We start from the raw sequence: 16,104 nt of genomic DNA, 5'->3' as shown, positions 1-16,104 counted from the left end.
ATACCGAGACATATTCACATGGAGCGAGACCGCCGACAATTAGTATTAGACCTGTGGATGTAGCAGAGCCGAAGTCCCTGCTGGGGAGTCGTTTGTTTTACACAAATTAAAGAAGTTCTGATTTACAGATGTAGCAGAGCCGAGTTCCCCAGATGCAGATGTAGCAGAGTTATGGTGTCGGTTGCAGATGTAGCAGAGCTGAGTTTCCCAGATGCAGATGTAGCAGAGCAGAGTTCTGAGTTGCTGATGTAGCAGAGCTGTGTTCTGAGTTGCTGATGTAGCAGAGCTGTGTTTTCAGTTGCTGATGTAGCAGAGCAGAGTTTCCCAGATGCAGATGTAGCAGAGCAGAGTTCTCAGTTGCTGATTTAGCAGAGTTCCCCGGATGCAGATGTAGCAGAGTTATGGTGTCAGTTGCAGATGTAGCAGAGCAGAGTTTCCCAGATGCAGATGTAGCAGAGCTGTGTTGTCAGTTGCAGATGTAGCAGAGCTGTGTTCTCAGTTGCTGATTTAGCAGAGTTCCCCGGATGCAGATGTAGCAGAGCTGTGTTCTGAGTTGCTGATGTAGCAGAGCTGTGTTTTCAGTTGCTGATGTAGCAGAGCAGAGTTTCCCAGATGCAGATGTAGCAGAGCTGTGTTCAGTTGCTGATGTAGCAGAGCTGTGTTCTCAGTTGCTGATTTAGCAGAGTTCCCCGGATGCAGATGTAGCAGAGCTGTGTTCCTAGTTGTAGGTTTAGTAAAGCTGAGTTTTCAGATGCAGATGGAGTAAAATTAACTCCTGAGTTGCAGATGCAGCAGAGCCGAGTTTCCAGATGTGGATATAGCAGAATTTAGCTGGCAGGTGCAGATGCAGCAGAGCGGAAGTCGCAGTTGCAGATGTAGTGGAGATGTGTTGATAATTTCATACATACTTTATGGAATATTTTTTTTTTACTTTGAGCCTTCATGCCCCTGAATTTCAATAACAACCTCAGCTCTGCTGCCTCTGTAACCCTCAGACTTCCCTGCCCCCATAATCCCGGCGGTTGTCCTCCACACTGTGATGACACACTGTAACGACCCAGCTGCTCTTTATTTGGATAGAAAATTCTTTATGAGCTGAAATCTTCCCCGAACAGAAGACAGGAATGTTGGAATGGGTTCCTCTCTCTGTTCTCTGTGGGGTCTGGAGCGCGGCCACCGGCAGCCACTCATCTCTAATAAGGGGCCGCCCTAATGATGGGTTCTGATAGCCGATTAACCCTTCCCCTGCCGCCTCTGCGTCCAGATGTACATCTGATTCTATTTAATATCCAATCTACAGTTCAGAGCCGTTGGCGGAGGACGGCGTGCGGTTATTGGGGGCGGCTTTGTGCTATTCCTACTTTCTCTTATTATATTGTGGTGGAACCATAAGTTTCACATGGCTGTACCCCTGGACACATGCTAACAAACGGAGGGTGGGGGGGTGTCCGCTGCCGAGAGTCGCCACGATAAATGCATTACCGCGCTCAGATCAATAGATGCCAATTGATTCCAGTGGATGGCGGTGACCCGCACAGGCCCTAATAGAGCATAAAGCAAGACAATGTCTGCAGCGTAAAGCAGATTTTACATTTAAACTATTTTATTTCTTGTCCTACCTGAAAAAAAAAAATCTAATTTTTAAGGCTCTGATACATTTATAGGAATTTATGGTTTTAGCGCAGAATTATGCTGAATAAGAGTCATTAGTACGAGATATTAACGGTCCTGTGCCGCCCTCTTGTGGTGACTGACCGGTACTGCACACTGCAATGTTCTGTGTGACACTGAGTGAGAGATAAGAGACTGCAGGGGTATCAGAGCGGAGGGTGACAACCAGAGGAAAGTGAGCATGGGGTGACACGCAGGACATGATTGCGTCCAGTAACTGGAAGTGCCCTAGGGACCCTCCTAATATACAAACTATACCCAAATAGGGTGGCACACACATGCCCCAAGTGTCAGTCACAGACCCTTACTTATGAAGTAACAGTCACATGTATGGGGCTAAAGGGAACCTACCATGTCCAGAAAAACTCACAGTGCATAAACCCCCAATGTCTACATGATGCCATGATGGGGTTAAAACAAGAGGGTGCTGCATTTCTTCTGTAATATGTTGATGGTCCTGCTTCTGCCATCTTGTCTATCACATCTGTATTTTTGACTTTCCTGTCATTGTTAATTGCAGATTCTCGGGACACCCAATGAAGATTCGTGGCCTGGCATCCATTCATTACCACATTTTAAACCAGGTAAGCTGGAAAGCAGTGATTGGTGGTCATCAATGTGTGATCGGTGGGGGTCCGACCTCCAGGACCTCCACTGTTCTGCAGAGTTAGGGTGCCTGTCATTTTATAAAACTTTCTACGAGTCTCCGTAACATGTGAGAAGCTTTGATCGGAGGTGTTCCTGCAGAGGAAACCCCCATAAATTGCTAAAACTCCGCATTGGAAGTGAGCTACGCCGATGATGTTACCTTGCGGAGTCCTTTGGTATCGCGTATGTTTCCTGATTATTGGAGTAGAACGTATGCATGTGTCTCAGCAGGTTTGGAAAAGAATGCAGAAGAGAAATTCTTGATGTTTATGTGTTAAAGATGTGCAAAAATGGAGAGAGAGATGGATATGAGATAGATAGATATTTTGATAACCAGCCAAGGTAAAGCCGACAGCTTAGAGCTGATATTATCAGGCTGGAAAGGTCCCTGATTATTGGGCCCTTCCCAGCCACTCCAGAAGTGTCACATCACATGAGATGCGCCCATTCTGGCACTTTGCCAGGCTCTTCAGGATTGCCATGTTGCAGTGCCAATCGGGGTAATGGTAGTTGTGGTTGATGTCAGCTGTGACTTTTCAAAAATTACATCTGTCATCAAGCCCAGGGGTTAGTAATGGATTGGAGAGGTGTCTATCAGACACCCCCATTACTAACCCAGTAATAAAGGATTTTTGTGTGTTTTTTTTTTATTTGTATAAAGACTCCCCCACATTATCTCTCATCCACAAATTTATTGGGAAAAAAAACAAAGCGGCAGGTCTGACGTAGTCCACTGTAGTCCAGCAATGTATACCTGAAAGCCAAAAAAAGAGAGAAATAAACACGAGAGACAGACCCTCGTTCACCAATTTATTAACAAAAATGTTCCCAGGCAGGTCCGATGTAGTCCATCCACGTTCCCCGAATCCGGCTCTGGCGCCTGTGAACAGCAGTAAAGATACCGGTATTCACAGGCGCCGGGTTCTGACCACAACGTAAAATGTGTCTTCAGTGAATACAGATTATTACATTACTGAGGTGGGAGATGACATATTACAGCACAGACATGCAGCGCCTATTGACTCGTTCCCAGAATTCTGTGCTGTATAATAGATCTTTGGTGCGTATTTAGGCTGCACACTCCGGCTGGCATCACCTGTGGACTCAGATCATGTGACCCTGATGACATCATCACAGGTCCTTCTACACTTCTATGTAGCTGACTGCTTATGATTGGTCAGTGTCATACAGGAGGCAGAAGTACACGCCCCCCCAGTGAAAACTATCTAATAACACCCACTTGGATTTAAGTAATGTTAACTCATTGGATGCCAAATATTTGATTGCTAATATCTCCGCAATGGAGAAGAAAAAAAATAAAATAACATTGTATTACACTCTGCAGCCACTATTACATTGTGTGTGCAGTTCATCATGAAAAATTTGATGAAAGATCCTCTGTAAACCTGATACATTAAATTGTTTTACCAATTCAGTGCAACCTCTCTCCATCTAGAAAAAAAAAACACATTTTTTTTTTTTTTTTAAAGATGGCAGCCAATTGCTGACGGATGGTGTCTGTGGATGCACCATTGGGCGCATACGTTTTTTTGGTTTTCTATATTTTAACATCTGGCATATGAAATTGCCATGTCTTGATGTGCAGAACAGAGAGTAGTAAGAAGAAAAAAAATACCTACAGGGGTAAAAAATATGGTTGTTCATGGCCAAATGGATTTATCAGTGTACAATTGTGTTGTCATTAAAATTTGTGCAGATTCTATGAATGCAGAAATATTGTATATGTGTAAAGTTGCAGTATTCCACCAGGGGGCAGCAAAATTACACAAATGATAATAATGCTAATAATGATGATCAAATGCAATCACAGACAGACAGACAATGCAAAGACCGGAACATTCATTATCAGTAAATCAAACAATGCTTTTAATTATTTTACCTTCATCAGAAGATCGATTATTAAAAAGAGACCAGACACTTTTATTTTATTCCCGCTGCTCCCCTAAATATTAATTTTTTTATTTTTAATTACACATCCGTTATGCGGTTCAAGAGACAAAGGCCGCCTTGTATTTGGTGCATATGTGTATGGTCTTTACGAGGGGGTGTGAGTAACCGGATTCTCTGAGGGCATATCATTAGGCTGATCTCCATTATTTCCATGTGAGGAACGCCCCCTGGAAAACAGAATAACAATCAACACTAAATACAAAAGCCCATATCTCCGGAATGGGAAAAAAAAGGAAAACTCTGGGGAGCAGGATGACTAAAATAAGAGGAAAAATTGGCCACGTTTGACCTGATGGCCGGTCCTTCATAAATAAAGATACAGCAAGCAGTCAAATCATATAGTTTATTTCTTTAGAAAATATTAATATAAGTATTAAGATGTAAGAATAGAAATAAAGCCATAAGTCACCAAAAGAAAAACAAACAAATGGCAGCTATAATAGAGCAGGGGTCGGTGTTGGGACCTCTTCTCTTCAACATATTCATTAATGATCTGGTAGAAGGTTTACTCAGTCAAATATCGATATTTGCAGATGATACAAAACTATGTAAAGCAGTTAATACAAGAGAAGATAGTATTCTGCTACAGATGGATCTGGATAAGTTGGAAACTTGGGCCGAGAGGTGGCAGATGCGGTTTAACAACGATAAATGTAAGGTTATACACATGGGAAGAAGGAATCAATATCACCATTACACACTGAATGGGAAACCACTGGGTAAATCTGACAGGGAGAAGGACTTGGGGATCCTAATGATAAACTTACCTGGAGCAGCCAGTGCCAGGCAGCAGCTGCCAAGGCAAACAGGATCATGGGGTGCATTAAAAGAGGTCTGGATACACATGATGAGAGCATTATACTGCCTCTGTACAAACCCCTGGTTAAACCGAACATGGAGTACTGTGTCCAGTTTTGGGCATCGGTGTTCAGGAAGGATATAATGGAACTAGAGCGAGTACAAAGGAGGGCAACAAAATTAATTAAGGGGATGGGAGAACTACAATACCCAGATAGATTAGCGAAATTAGGATTATTTAGTCTAGAAACAAGACGACTGAGGAGCGATCTAATAACCACGTATAAGTATATAAGGGGACAATACAAATATCTCTCCGAGGATCTGTTTATACCAAGGAAGGTGACGGGCACAAGGGGGCATTCTCTGAGTCTGGAGGAGAGAAGGTTTTTCCACCAACATAGAAGAGGATTCTTTACTGTTAGGGCAGTGAGAATCTGGAATTGCTTGCCTGAGGAGGTGGTGATGGCGAACTCAGTCGAGGGGTTCAAGAGAGGCCTGGATGTCTTCCTGGAGCGTAGCATTATGGTATCCTACGGTCATTAGGTTCTTTAGAGGGACGTAGATCTGGGAATTTATTCTGATTTATTCTGATGGAATATAGCCTGAACTGGATGGACACGTTGCTTTTTTCGGCCTTGCTAACTATGTTACTATGTAAATAGAGCAGCTACAGCGGGTACGGAAAGTATTCAGACCCCTTTACATTTTTCACTCTGTTTCATTGCAGCCATTTGGTAAATTCAAAAAAGTTCATTTTTTCTCATTAATGTACACTCTGCACCCCATCTTGACTGAAAAAAAACAGAAATGTAGACATTTTTGCAAATTTAATAAAAAAGAAAAATTGAAATATCACATGGTCATAAGTAGTGTTGAGCATTCCGATACCGCAAGTATCGGGTATCGGCCGATACTTGCGGGTATCGGAATTCCGATACCGAGATCCGATACTTTTGTGGTATCGGGTATCGGTATCGAAACAACATTAATGTAAAAATGTGTAAAAGAAAGAATTAAAATAAAAAATATTGCTATACTCACCTCTCCGACGCAGCCTGGACCTCACCGAGGGAACCGGCAGCGTTGTTTGCTTAAAATTCGCGCGTTTACTTCCTTACGTGAAGTCCCGGCTTGTGATTGGTCGCGTGCCGCCCATGTGGCCGCGACGCGACCAATCACAGCAAGCCGTGACGTAATTTTAGGTCCTTCAGAATTTTAAAATTATGTTCTGGCTTATGATTGGTCGCGACGCGACGCGACCAATCACAAGCCGTGACGTCACGGGAGGCTGGACACGCGCGTATTTTAAAATGCGCGCGTGTCCAGCCTCCCGTGACGTCACGGCTTGTGATTGGTCGCGTCGCCCATGTGACCGCGACGCGACCAATCACAAGCCAGAACGTAATTTTAAAATCCTGAAGGACCTAAAATTACGTCACGGCTTGCTGTGATTGGTCGCATCGCGGCCACATGGGCGGCACGCGACCAATCACAAGCCGGGACTTCACGTAAGGAAGTAAACGCGCGAATTTTAAGCAAACAACGCTGCCGGTTCCCTCGGTGAGGTCCAGGCTGCGTCGGAGAGGTGAGTATAGCAATATTTTTTATTTTAATTCTTTCTTTTACACATTAATATGGTTCCCAGGGCCTGAAGGAGAGTTTCCTCTCCTTAAGACCCTGGGAACCATCAGGAATACCGTCCGATACTTGAGTCCCATTGACTTGTATTGGTATCGGGTATCGGTATCGGATTGGATCCGATACTTTGCCGGTATCGGCCGATACTTTCCGATACCGATACTTTCAAGTATCGGACGGTATCGCTCAACACTAGTCATAAGTCTTCAGACCCTTTGCTCCTTGTTGAGTAGAAGCACCTTTTGAGCTAGTGCAGCCATGTGTCTTCTTGGGAATGATGCAACAAGTTTTTCACCCCTGGATTTGGGGATCCTCTGCCAATTTTTCCTTGCAGATCCTCTCCAGTTCTCTCAGGTTGGATGGTGAACGTTGGTGGACGCCATTTTCAGGTTTCTCCTGAGATGCTCGGTTGGGTTTAGGTCAGGGCTCTGGCTGGGCCAGTCAGGAATGGTCACAGAGTTGTTCTGAAGCCACTCCTTTGTTATTTTAGCTGTGTGCTTAGGGTCATTGTCTTGTTGGAAGGTGAACCTTCGGCCAAGTCTGAGGTCCAGAGCACTCTGGAAGAGGTTTTCATCCAGGATATCTCTGTACTTGGCTACATTCATGTTTCCTTCAATGACGACCAGTCGTCCTGTCCCTGCAGCTGAAAAACACCCCCATAGCATGATGCTGCCACCACCATGTTTCACTGTTGGGATTGTATTGGGCAGGTGATGAGCAGTGCCTGGTTTTCTCCACACATACCGCTTAGAATTATCACCAAAAAGGTCTATCTTCGTCTCATCAGGCCAAAGAATCTTATTTCTCATAGTCTGGGAGTCCTTCATGTGTTTTTTAGCAAACTCTATGCGGACTTTCATATGTCTTGCACTGAGGAGAGGCTTCCGTCGGGCCACTCTGCCATAAAGGCCTCACTGGTGGAGGGCTGCAGTGATAGTTGACTTTGTGGAACTTTCTCCCATCTCCCTACTACATCTCTGGAGCTCAGCCACAGTGATCTTGGGGTTCTTCTTTACCTCTCTCACCAAGGCTCTTCTCCAACGATTGCTCAGTTTGGCAGGACGGCCAGGTCTAGGAAGACTTCTGGTGGCCCCAAACTTCTTCCATTTAAGGATTATGGAGGCCACTGTGCTGTTAGGAACCTTGAGTACTGCAGAAATTCTATTGTAACCTTGGCCAGATCTCTGCCTTGCCACAATTCTGTCTCTGAGCTCCTTGGCCAATTCCTTTGGCCTCATGATTCTCATTGGTCTGACATGCGCTGTGAGCTGTGAGGTCTTATATAGACAGGTGTGTGCCTTTCCAAATCAAGTCCTATCAGTTTAATTACACACAGCTGGACTCCAATGGAGGAGTAGAACCATCTCAAGGAGGATCACAAGGAAATGGACAGCATGTGACTTAAATATGTGTGTCTGAGCAAAGGGTCTGAATACTTATGGCCATGTGATATTTCAGTTTTTCTTTTTTATTAAATTTGCAAAAATTTCTACATTTCTGTTTTTTTCAGTCAAGATGGGGTGCAGAGTGTACATTACTGAGAAAATAAGGAACTTTTTTGAAATTACCAAATGAGTGCAATGAAACAGAGTAAAAAATGTAAAGGGGTCTGAATACTTTCCGTACCCACTGTATAATAGAGCCAGCCTACAAAAGAGCAGCTATAATACAGTGTGAAAATGTGCAGCAATAACTGCATGCAGCTTACCCTTATGACAGAGCGAGGATAAGACCGTGCACCTGTATTCCAGTCCGTCTATGTGCAGCTACATCAGATCGAGCACAGGAAACACTGATGACAGCGAGCATGTGCGAGCGTCTCCATAATGGAACCATCAGGAAACTGTACACCGCCGGTATAACCCAGCAGGCCGGCAATATGCAGCTATCACACTGCCAGCATGGCAGATCAGCCTAATTAGTTAGGCTATAACAGAGCATGCAGCAGTGGTTTTATGAGGGACAGAAAAAGAGATTGAAGTCATTTGTGCTGCTGGTTCCTTAGATAAAAAAGTGTTATTCCTCTATATAGAGTATATGTATCCTTTCATTTTTTAATGAATCATTATAGGATCACACAATAACTTGTGAGGGGGCTGTGTTAATGTTTCTTACATAGGGACCCCCAAATGTCATAATTTCCAAGTCGCAGTGTTCTGATTCCAACACTAGATGGCAACAGAGACATAGTTGATTTTCATTAGCACCAAAGTCTTCAACAGCTGAGAATAATAAAAAAAATAGTGCCCCTATAATGAGCGCAGATAACTAGTACTAAGCGATATGGATAATGGCAGTAAAATGAATCAATAAAGGGAATGTGTTATCAAATAGAAAAAAATGTTTTCAACAATTGGAAAAAAATAGTGGGAATAGGAAACATTACTGAACTATAGACCTTTATTCTGATCCTAAGTTACATCCTGTATTATACCCAGAGCTGCACTCACTATTCTGCTGGTACAGTCACTGTGTACATACATTACATTACTGATCCTGAGTTACATCCTGTATTATACCCAGAGCTGCACTCACGATTCTGCTGGTGCAGTCACTGTGTACATACATTACATTACTGATCCTAAGTTACCTCCTGTATTATACTCCAGAGCTGCACTCACTATTCTGCTGCTGCAGTCACTGTGTACGTACATTACATTACTGATCCTGAGTTACATCCTGTATTATACCCCAGAGCTGCACTCACTATTCTGCTGGTGCAGTCACTGTGTACATACATTACAATACTGATCCTGAGTTACATCCTGTATTATACTCCAGAGCTGCACTCACTATTCTGCTGGTGCAGTCACTGTGTACTTACATTACATTACTGATACTGAGTTACATCCTGTATTATACTCCAGAGCTGCACTCACTATTCTGCTGGTGCAGTCACTGTGTACATACATTACATTACTGATCCTGAGTTACATCCTGTATTATACTCCAGAGCTGCACTCACTATTCTGCTGGTGCAGTCACTGTGTACTTACATTACATTACTGATCCTGAGTTACATCCTGTATTATACCCCAGAGCTGCACTCACTATTCTGCTGGTGCAGTCACTGTGTACATACATTACATTACTGATCCTGAGTTACATCCTGTATTATACTCCAGAGCTGCACTCACTATTCTGCTGGTGCAGTCACTGTGTACTTACATTACATTACTGATCCTGAGTTACATCCTGTATTATACCCCAGAGCTGCACTCACTATTCTGCTGGTGCAGTCACTGTGTACATACATTACATTACTGATCCTGAGTTACATCCTGTATTATACCCCAGAGCTGCACTCACTATTCTGCTGGTGCAGTCACTGTGTACATACATTACATTACTGATCCTGAGTTACATCCTGTATTATACTCCAGAGCTGCACCCACTATTCTGCTGGTGCAGTCACTGTGTACTTACATTACATTACTGATCCTGAGTTACATCCTGTATTATACCCCAGAGCTGCACTCACTATTCTGCTGGTGCAGTCACTGTGTACGTACATTACATTACTGATCCTGTACTGATCCTGAGTTACATTCTGTATTATAATCTGGAGCTGCACTTTAGATTTATGACTGAAGCTCTGAAGTATTATACATTATATTGAGTGCGAGCAAATATACAGTGTGGAGGCCATGATGCTGTGTGGAGTGTTGTTGGGGGCCATTATACAATGTGGAGGGTTGTGTTGGGCCATTATGCTGTGTTTAGGATTATGTGGGGCCATTATTCTTTGTGGAGGGTTGTGTGGGGCCATTATCCTGTGTGTAGGGTTATGTAAGGCCATTATACAATGTGGAAGGTTGTGTGGGGCCATTATGCTATGTGGAGGCCATTATACAGTGTGGAGGGCTGTGTGAGGCCATTATGCTGTGTGTAGGGTTATCTGGGGCCATTATTCTGTGTGTAGGGTTATGTGGGGCCATTATACAGTGTGGAGGGTTGTGTGGGGGCCATTATACAGTGTGGTGGGTTGTGTGGGGGCCATTATGCTGTGTGTAGGGTTATGTGGGGCCATTATACAATGTGGAAGGTTGTGCGGGTCCATTATGCTATGTGGAGGCCATTATACAGTGTGGAGGGCTGTGTGGGGCCATTATGCTGTGTGTAGGGTTATCTGGTTCCATTTTTCTGTGTGTAGGGTTATGTGGGGCCATTATACAGTGTGGATGGTTGTGTGGGGGGCATTATACGGTGTGTTGGGCTGTGTGGGGCCATTATGCTGTGTGAAGGGTTATGTTGGGCCATTATTCCATGTGGAGGGTTGTGTGGGGCCATTATACAGTGTGGATGGTTTTGTGGGGGCCATTATACAGTGCTGAGGGCATAATCCTTTGTAGGGGGTCACCATACTTTTGCAGGGGATACAGTAGGGTCATTATACAGTGCGTGTGCAGGGTGCTATGGAGGAAATCACTGTGGTTAGTATCCCTGTGGACACTTTTTGGCATCATACTTTATGGGGGCAATAAAAGGGGCTTCAGTAGGAGGAAAATTACTTTGTAAAGTCTACAAAATTGGGACACACTCTTCTGTGATCCCACTGAATATATATATATATATATATATATATATATATATATATATATATATATATATATATATATATATATATATATATATATATATATATATATATATATACAGGTCCTTCTCAAAAAATTAGCATATAGTGTTAAATTTCATTATTTACCATAATGTAATGATTACAATTACACTTTCATATATTAGAGATTCATTATCCACCAACTGAAATTTGTCAGGTCTTTTATTGTTTTAATACTGATGATTTTGGCATACAACTCCTGATAACCCAAAAAACCTGTCTCAATAAATTAGCATATCAAGAAAAGGTTCTCTAAACGACCTATTACCCTAATCTTCTGAATCAACTAATTAACTCTAAACACATGCAAAAGATACCTGAGGCTTTTAAAAACTCCCTGCCTGGTTCATTACTCAAAACCCCCATCATGGGTAAGACTAGCGACCTGACAGATGTCAAGAAGGCCATCATTGACACCCTCAAGCAAGAGGGTAAGACCCAGAAAGAAATTTCTCAACAAATAGGCTGTTCCCAGAGTGCTGTATCAAGGCACCTCAATGGTAAGTCTGTTGGAAGGAAACAATGTGGCAGAAAACGCTGTACAACGAGAAGAGGTGACCGGACCCTGAGGAAGATTGTGGAGAAGGACCGATTCCAGACCTTGGGGAACCTGAGGAAGCAGTGGACTGAGTCTGGTGTGGAAACATCCAGAGCCACCGTGCACAGGCGTGTGCAGGAAATGGGCTACAGGTGCCGCATTCCCCAGGTAAAGCCACTTTTGAACCATAAACAGCGGCAGAAGCGTCTGACCTGGGCTACAGAGAAGCAGCACTGGACTGTTGCTAAGTGGTCCCAAGTACTTTTTTCTGATGAAAGCAAATTTTGCATGTCATTCGGAAATCAAGGTGCCAGAGTCTGGAGGAAGACTGGGGAGAAGGAAATGCCAAAATGCCTGAAGTCCAGTGTCAAGTACCCACAGTCAGTGGTGTGGGGTGCCATGTCAGCTGCTGGTGTTGGTCCACTGTGTTTCATCAAGGGCAGGGTCAATGCAGCTAGCTATCAGGAGATTTTGGAGCACTTCATGCTTCCTGGCACCTGCTCACAGTGCCAAAACCACTGGTAAATGGTTTACTGACCATGGTATTACTGTGCTCAATTGGCCTGCCAACTCTCCTGACCTGAACCCCATAGAGAATCTGTGGGATATTATGAAGAGAAAGTTGAGAGACGCAAGACCCAACACTCTGGATGAGCTTAAGGCCGCTATTGAAGCATCCTGGGCCTCCATAACATCTCAGCAGTGTCACAGGCTGATTGCCTCCATGCCACGCCGCATTGAAGCAGTCATTTCTGCCAAAGGATTCCCGACCAAGTATTGAGTGCATAACTGAACATTATTATTTGATGGTTTTTTTGTTTGTTATTAAAAAACACTTTTATTTGATTGGACGGGTGAAATATGCTAATTTATTGAGACAGGTTTTTTGGGTTATCAGGAGTTGTAGGCCAAAATCATCAGTATTAAAACAATAAAAGACCTGACAAATTTCAGTTGGTGGATAATGAATCTATAATATATGAAAGTTTAATTGTAATCATTACATTATGGTAAATAATGAAGTTTAACACTATATGCTAATTTTTTGAGAAGGACCTGTATATATATATATATATATATATATATATACAGTGGGGCAAAAAAGTATTTAGTCAGTCAGCAATAGTGCAAGTTCCACCACTTAAAAAGATGAGAGGCGTCTGTAATTTACATCATAGGTAGACCTCAACTATGGGAGACAAACTGAGAAAAAAAAATCCAGAAAATCACATTGTCTGTTTTTTTTATCATTTTATTTGCATATTCTGGTGGAAAATAAGTGTTTGGTCAGAAACAAAATTTCATCTCAATACTTTGTAATATCTCCTTTGTTGGCAATGACAGGTCAAACGTTTTCTGTAAGTCTTCACAAGGTTGCTACACACTGTTGTTGGTATGTTGGCCCATTCCTCCATGCAGGTCTCCTCTAGAGCAGTGATGTTTTTGGCTTTTCGCTTGGCAACACGGACTTTCAACTCCCTCCAAAGGTTTTCTATAGGGTTGAGATCTGGAGACTGGCTAGGCCACTCCAGGACCTTGAAATGCTTCTTACGAAGCCACTCCTTCGTTGCCCTGGCGGTGTGCTTTGAATCATTGTCATGTTGAAAGACCCAGCCACGTTTCAACTTCAATGCCCTTGCTGATGGAAGGAGGTTTGCACTCAAAATCTCACGATACATGGCCCCATTCATTCTTTCATGTACCCGGATCAGTCGTCCTGGCCCCTTTGCAGAGAAACAGCCCCAAAGCATGATGTTTCCACCACCATGCTTTACAGTAGGTATGGTGTTGGATGGATGCAACTCAGTATTCTTTTTCCTCCAAACACGACAAGTTGTGTTTCTACCAAACTGTTCCAGTTTGGTTTCATCAAACCATAGGACATTCTCCCAAAACTCCTCTGGATCATCCAAATGCTCTCTAGCAAACTTCAGACGGGCCCGGACATGTACTGGCTTAAGCAGTGGGACACGTCTGGCACTGCAGGATCTGAGTCCATGGTGGCGTAGTGTGTTACTTATGGTAGGCCTTGTTACATTGGTCCCAGCTCTCTGCAGTTCATTCACTAGGTCCCCCCGCGTGGTTCTGGGATTTTTGCTCACCGTTCTTGTGATCATTCTGACCCCACGGGGTGGGATTTTGCGTGGAGCCCCAGATCGAGGGAGATTATCAGTGGTCTTGAATGTCTTCCATTTTCTAATTATTGCTCCCACTGTTGATTTCTTCACTCCAAGCTGGTTGGCTATTGCAGATTCAGTCTTCCCAGCCTGGTGCAGGGCTACAATTTTGTTTCTGGTGTCCTTTGACAGCTCTTTGGTCTTCACCATAGTGGAGTTTGGAGTCAGACTGTTTGAGGGTGTGCACAGGTGTCTTTTTATACTGATAACAAGTTTAAACAGGTGCCATTACTACAGGTAATGAGTGGAGGAAAGAGGAGACTCTTAAAGAAGAAGTTACAGGTCTGTGAGAGCCAGAAATCTTGATTGTTTGTTTCTGACCAAATACTTATTTTCCACCATAATATGCAAATAAAATGATAAAAAAACAGACAATGTGATTTTCTGGATTTTTTTTTCTCAGTTTGTCTCCCATAGTTGAGGTCTACCTATGATGTAAATTACAGACGCCTCTCATCTTTTTAAGTGGTGGAACTTGCACTATTGCTGACTGACTAAATACTTTTTTGCCCCACTGTATATATATATATATATATATATATATATATATATATATATATATATATTTTTTTTTGTGAGTGGGCAGCATTAGGACTTCTTTTATGGGGTTCCATATTCTCTATGATTTTGGAATAGGGGCATCAGTGACTTAGATGAACGGGTAGAGGACATGCAGGTGGGGGATGCGGAGTGTTCCATGCAAAGTGGTTCTGTCTTCTGTGTTGTGGCTGCAGAGTTATGTTGTAGTGAGGAGAATTATTACAGTGCATTAATGAAAAAGAAAAAAACACACAAGGCGCCCCCAATGTGTCACACTGTATATGAATAAATACAGACTTTGTAGGGAATGTGCTCACCTATTGAAGTTGTGAAAATAGGTCACAACTCCCATGCAGGCGTAACCGTAGCAGCAGGTCTCCACAGAAATCCAAAAGGATGTTGAGGGTAGTAGTCTTAGGCAAAAATGAAGACTGCGCTCACGGGATATATTTTAGGTAGTTTATTAGAGCCTACGCGTTTCAAGAGCGTTCTTGCTCTCTTCCTCAGGGCATCATGCCCTGAGGAAGAGAGCAAGAACGCTCTTGAAACGCGTAGGCTCTAATAAACTACCTAAAATATATCCCGTGAGCACGGTCTTCATTTTGCCTAAGACTACTACAGTGCATTAATGAAACGGTTAAACCGAAATCTCAGCTCTGCTACATCTGAATAGAGTGGGATGGATTTATAACCATACGGGGGTTTGACAGCCAAGCTTTTGCTGGAGGCCTTCTGAGGTTTGGCTTCACGAACGCTCGATGCCCACGGCAAAGTAAACTAGAAGCGTTGTTCGGGGAAAAGAAACACCACTGTCAGCAAAGCTATTTACTAGCTGAGCAAAGTAGCCACTTCCAAGCAATTTAGCTCACAATCCCGCACCGTGTTTCTATGTTTTGTAAGCCTTAAAGGGGCTGTTCAGTTTATAAAATGCATTCTAATGTCATGGAATTCTGAGTTATCAGAGAATCCGCAGTTTTTTTTAGTTAGCCAATTACTCCTTTAAACTCCTTGTTATGCAGCTGGAGGGTGGTAGTTCCCACACAGCTCTATAAATCTAGACGGCAAGGATGGTGCAGACGTTGTCAGCTCTTACAGGAGCCAGGATCCGAGCAACATATAAGATAGGACAAAATACAATAAAATCTAATTATTACAGCTCCAGAATTTAGAAAGTATTTTAGTTATGGAAATGTAGTAAACCATTAAAAATTATTAATTGTATCCACCCAAAAATGGTCCTAGTACTTTATTTTGGCACCCTGAAAGCTACACAACCTCTGCCAAAAAAAATAAATAAATAAAAACAAGGTCAAAATTGCTGTATTTTATCCCTTCAAAATAATTAAAGGTATGTTAATAGTAGTAATTAAATTAAAGTTATATAATTCATGTAGCAGCCAGATTATTGATATTAGAAAAAAGCAGCTAAAAAATTTAATTTAAATAAAAAAAAAAATAAAATACTGATAACTGTGCCTATTTCAGCTGGATGTGAATCTGAG

At 42.8% G+C, this 16,104-nt stretch overlaps 1 protein-coding gene across 5 annotated transcripts in view; it reads left to right on the top strand.

Annotated features, from left to right (window-relative positions):
• CDK14 (cyclin dependent kinase 14) overlaps nt 1–16,104 on the top strand; it is a 484,203-nt gene that overhangs the window by 277,567 nt on the left and 190,532 nt on the right. For all 5 annotated transcript variants that reach the window (XM_077268230.1, XM_077268229.1, XM_077268232.1 and 2 more), the window contains one exon: nt 2,192–2,255. In XM_077268230.1, coding sequence (XP_077124345.1) covers nt 2,192–2,255 — 64 coding nt within the window. The remainder of the gene's footprint in view (nt 1–2,191; nt 2,256–16,104) is intronic.

The sequence above is a fragment of the Ranitomeya variabilis genome, chromosome 6, assembly GCF_051348905.1.
Source record: "Ranitomeya variabilis isolate aRanVar5 chromosome 6, aRanVar5.hap1, whole genome shotgun sequence".
Taxonomy (NCBI): domain Eukaryota; kingdom Metazoa; phylum Chordata; class Amphibia; order Anura; family Dendrobatidae; genus Ranitomeya; species Ranitomeya variabilis.
Note: the sequence above shows the minus strand (reverse complement) of the source record. Positions and strands in the feature narration are given on the sequence as shown.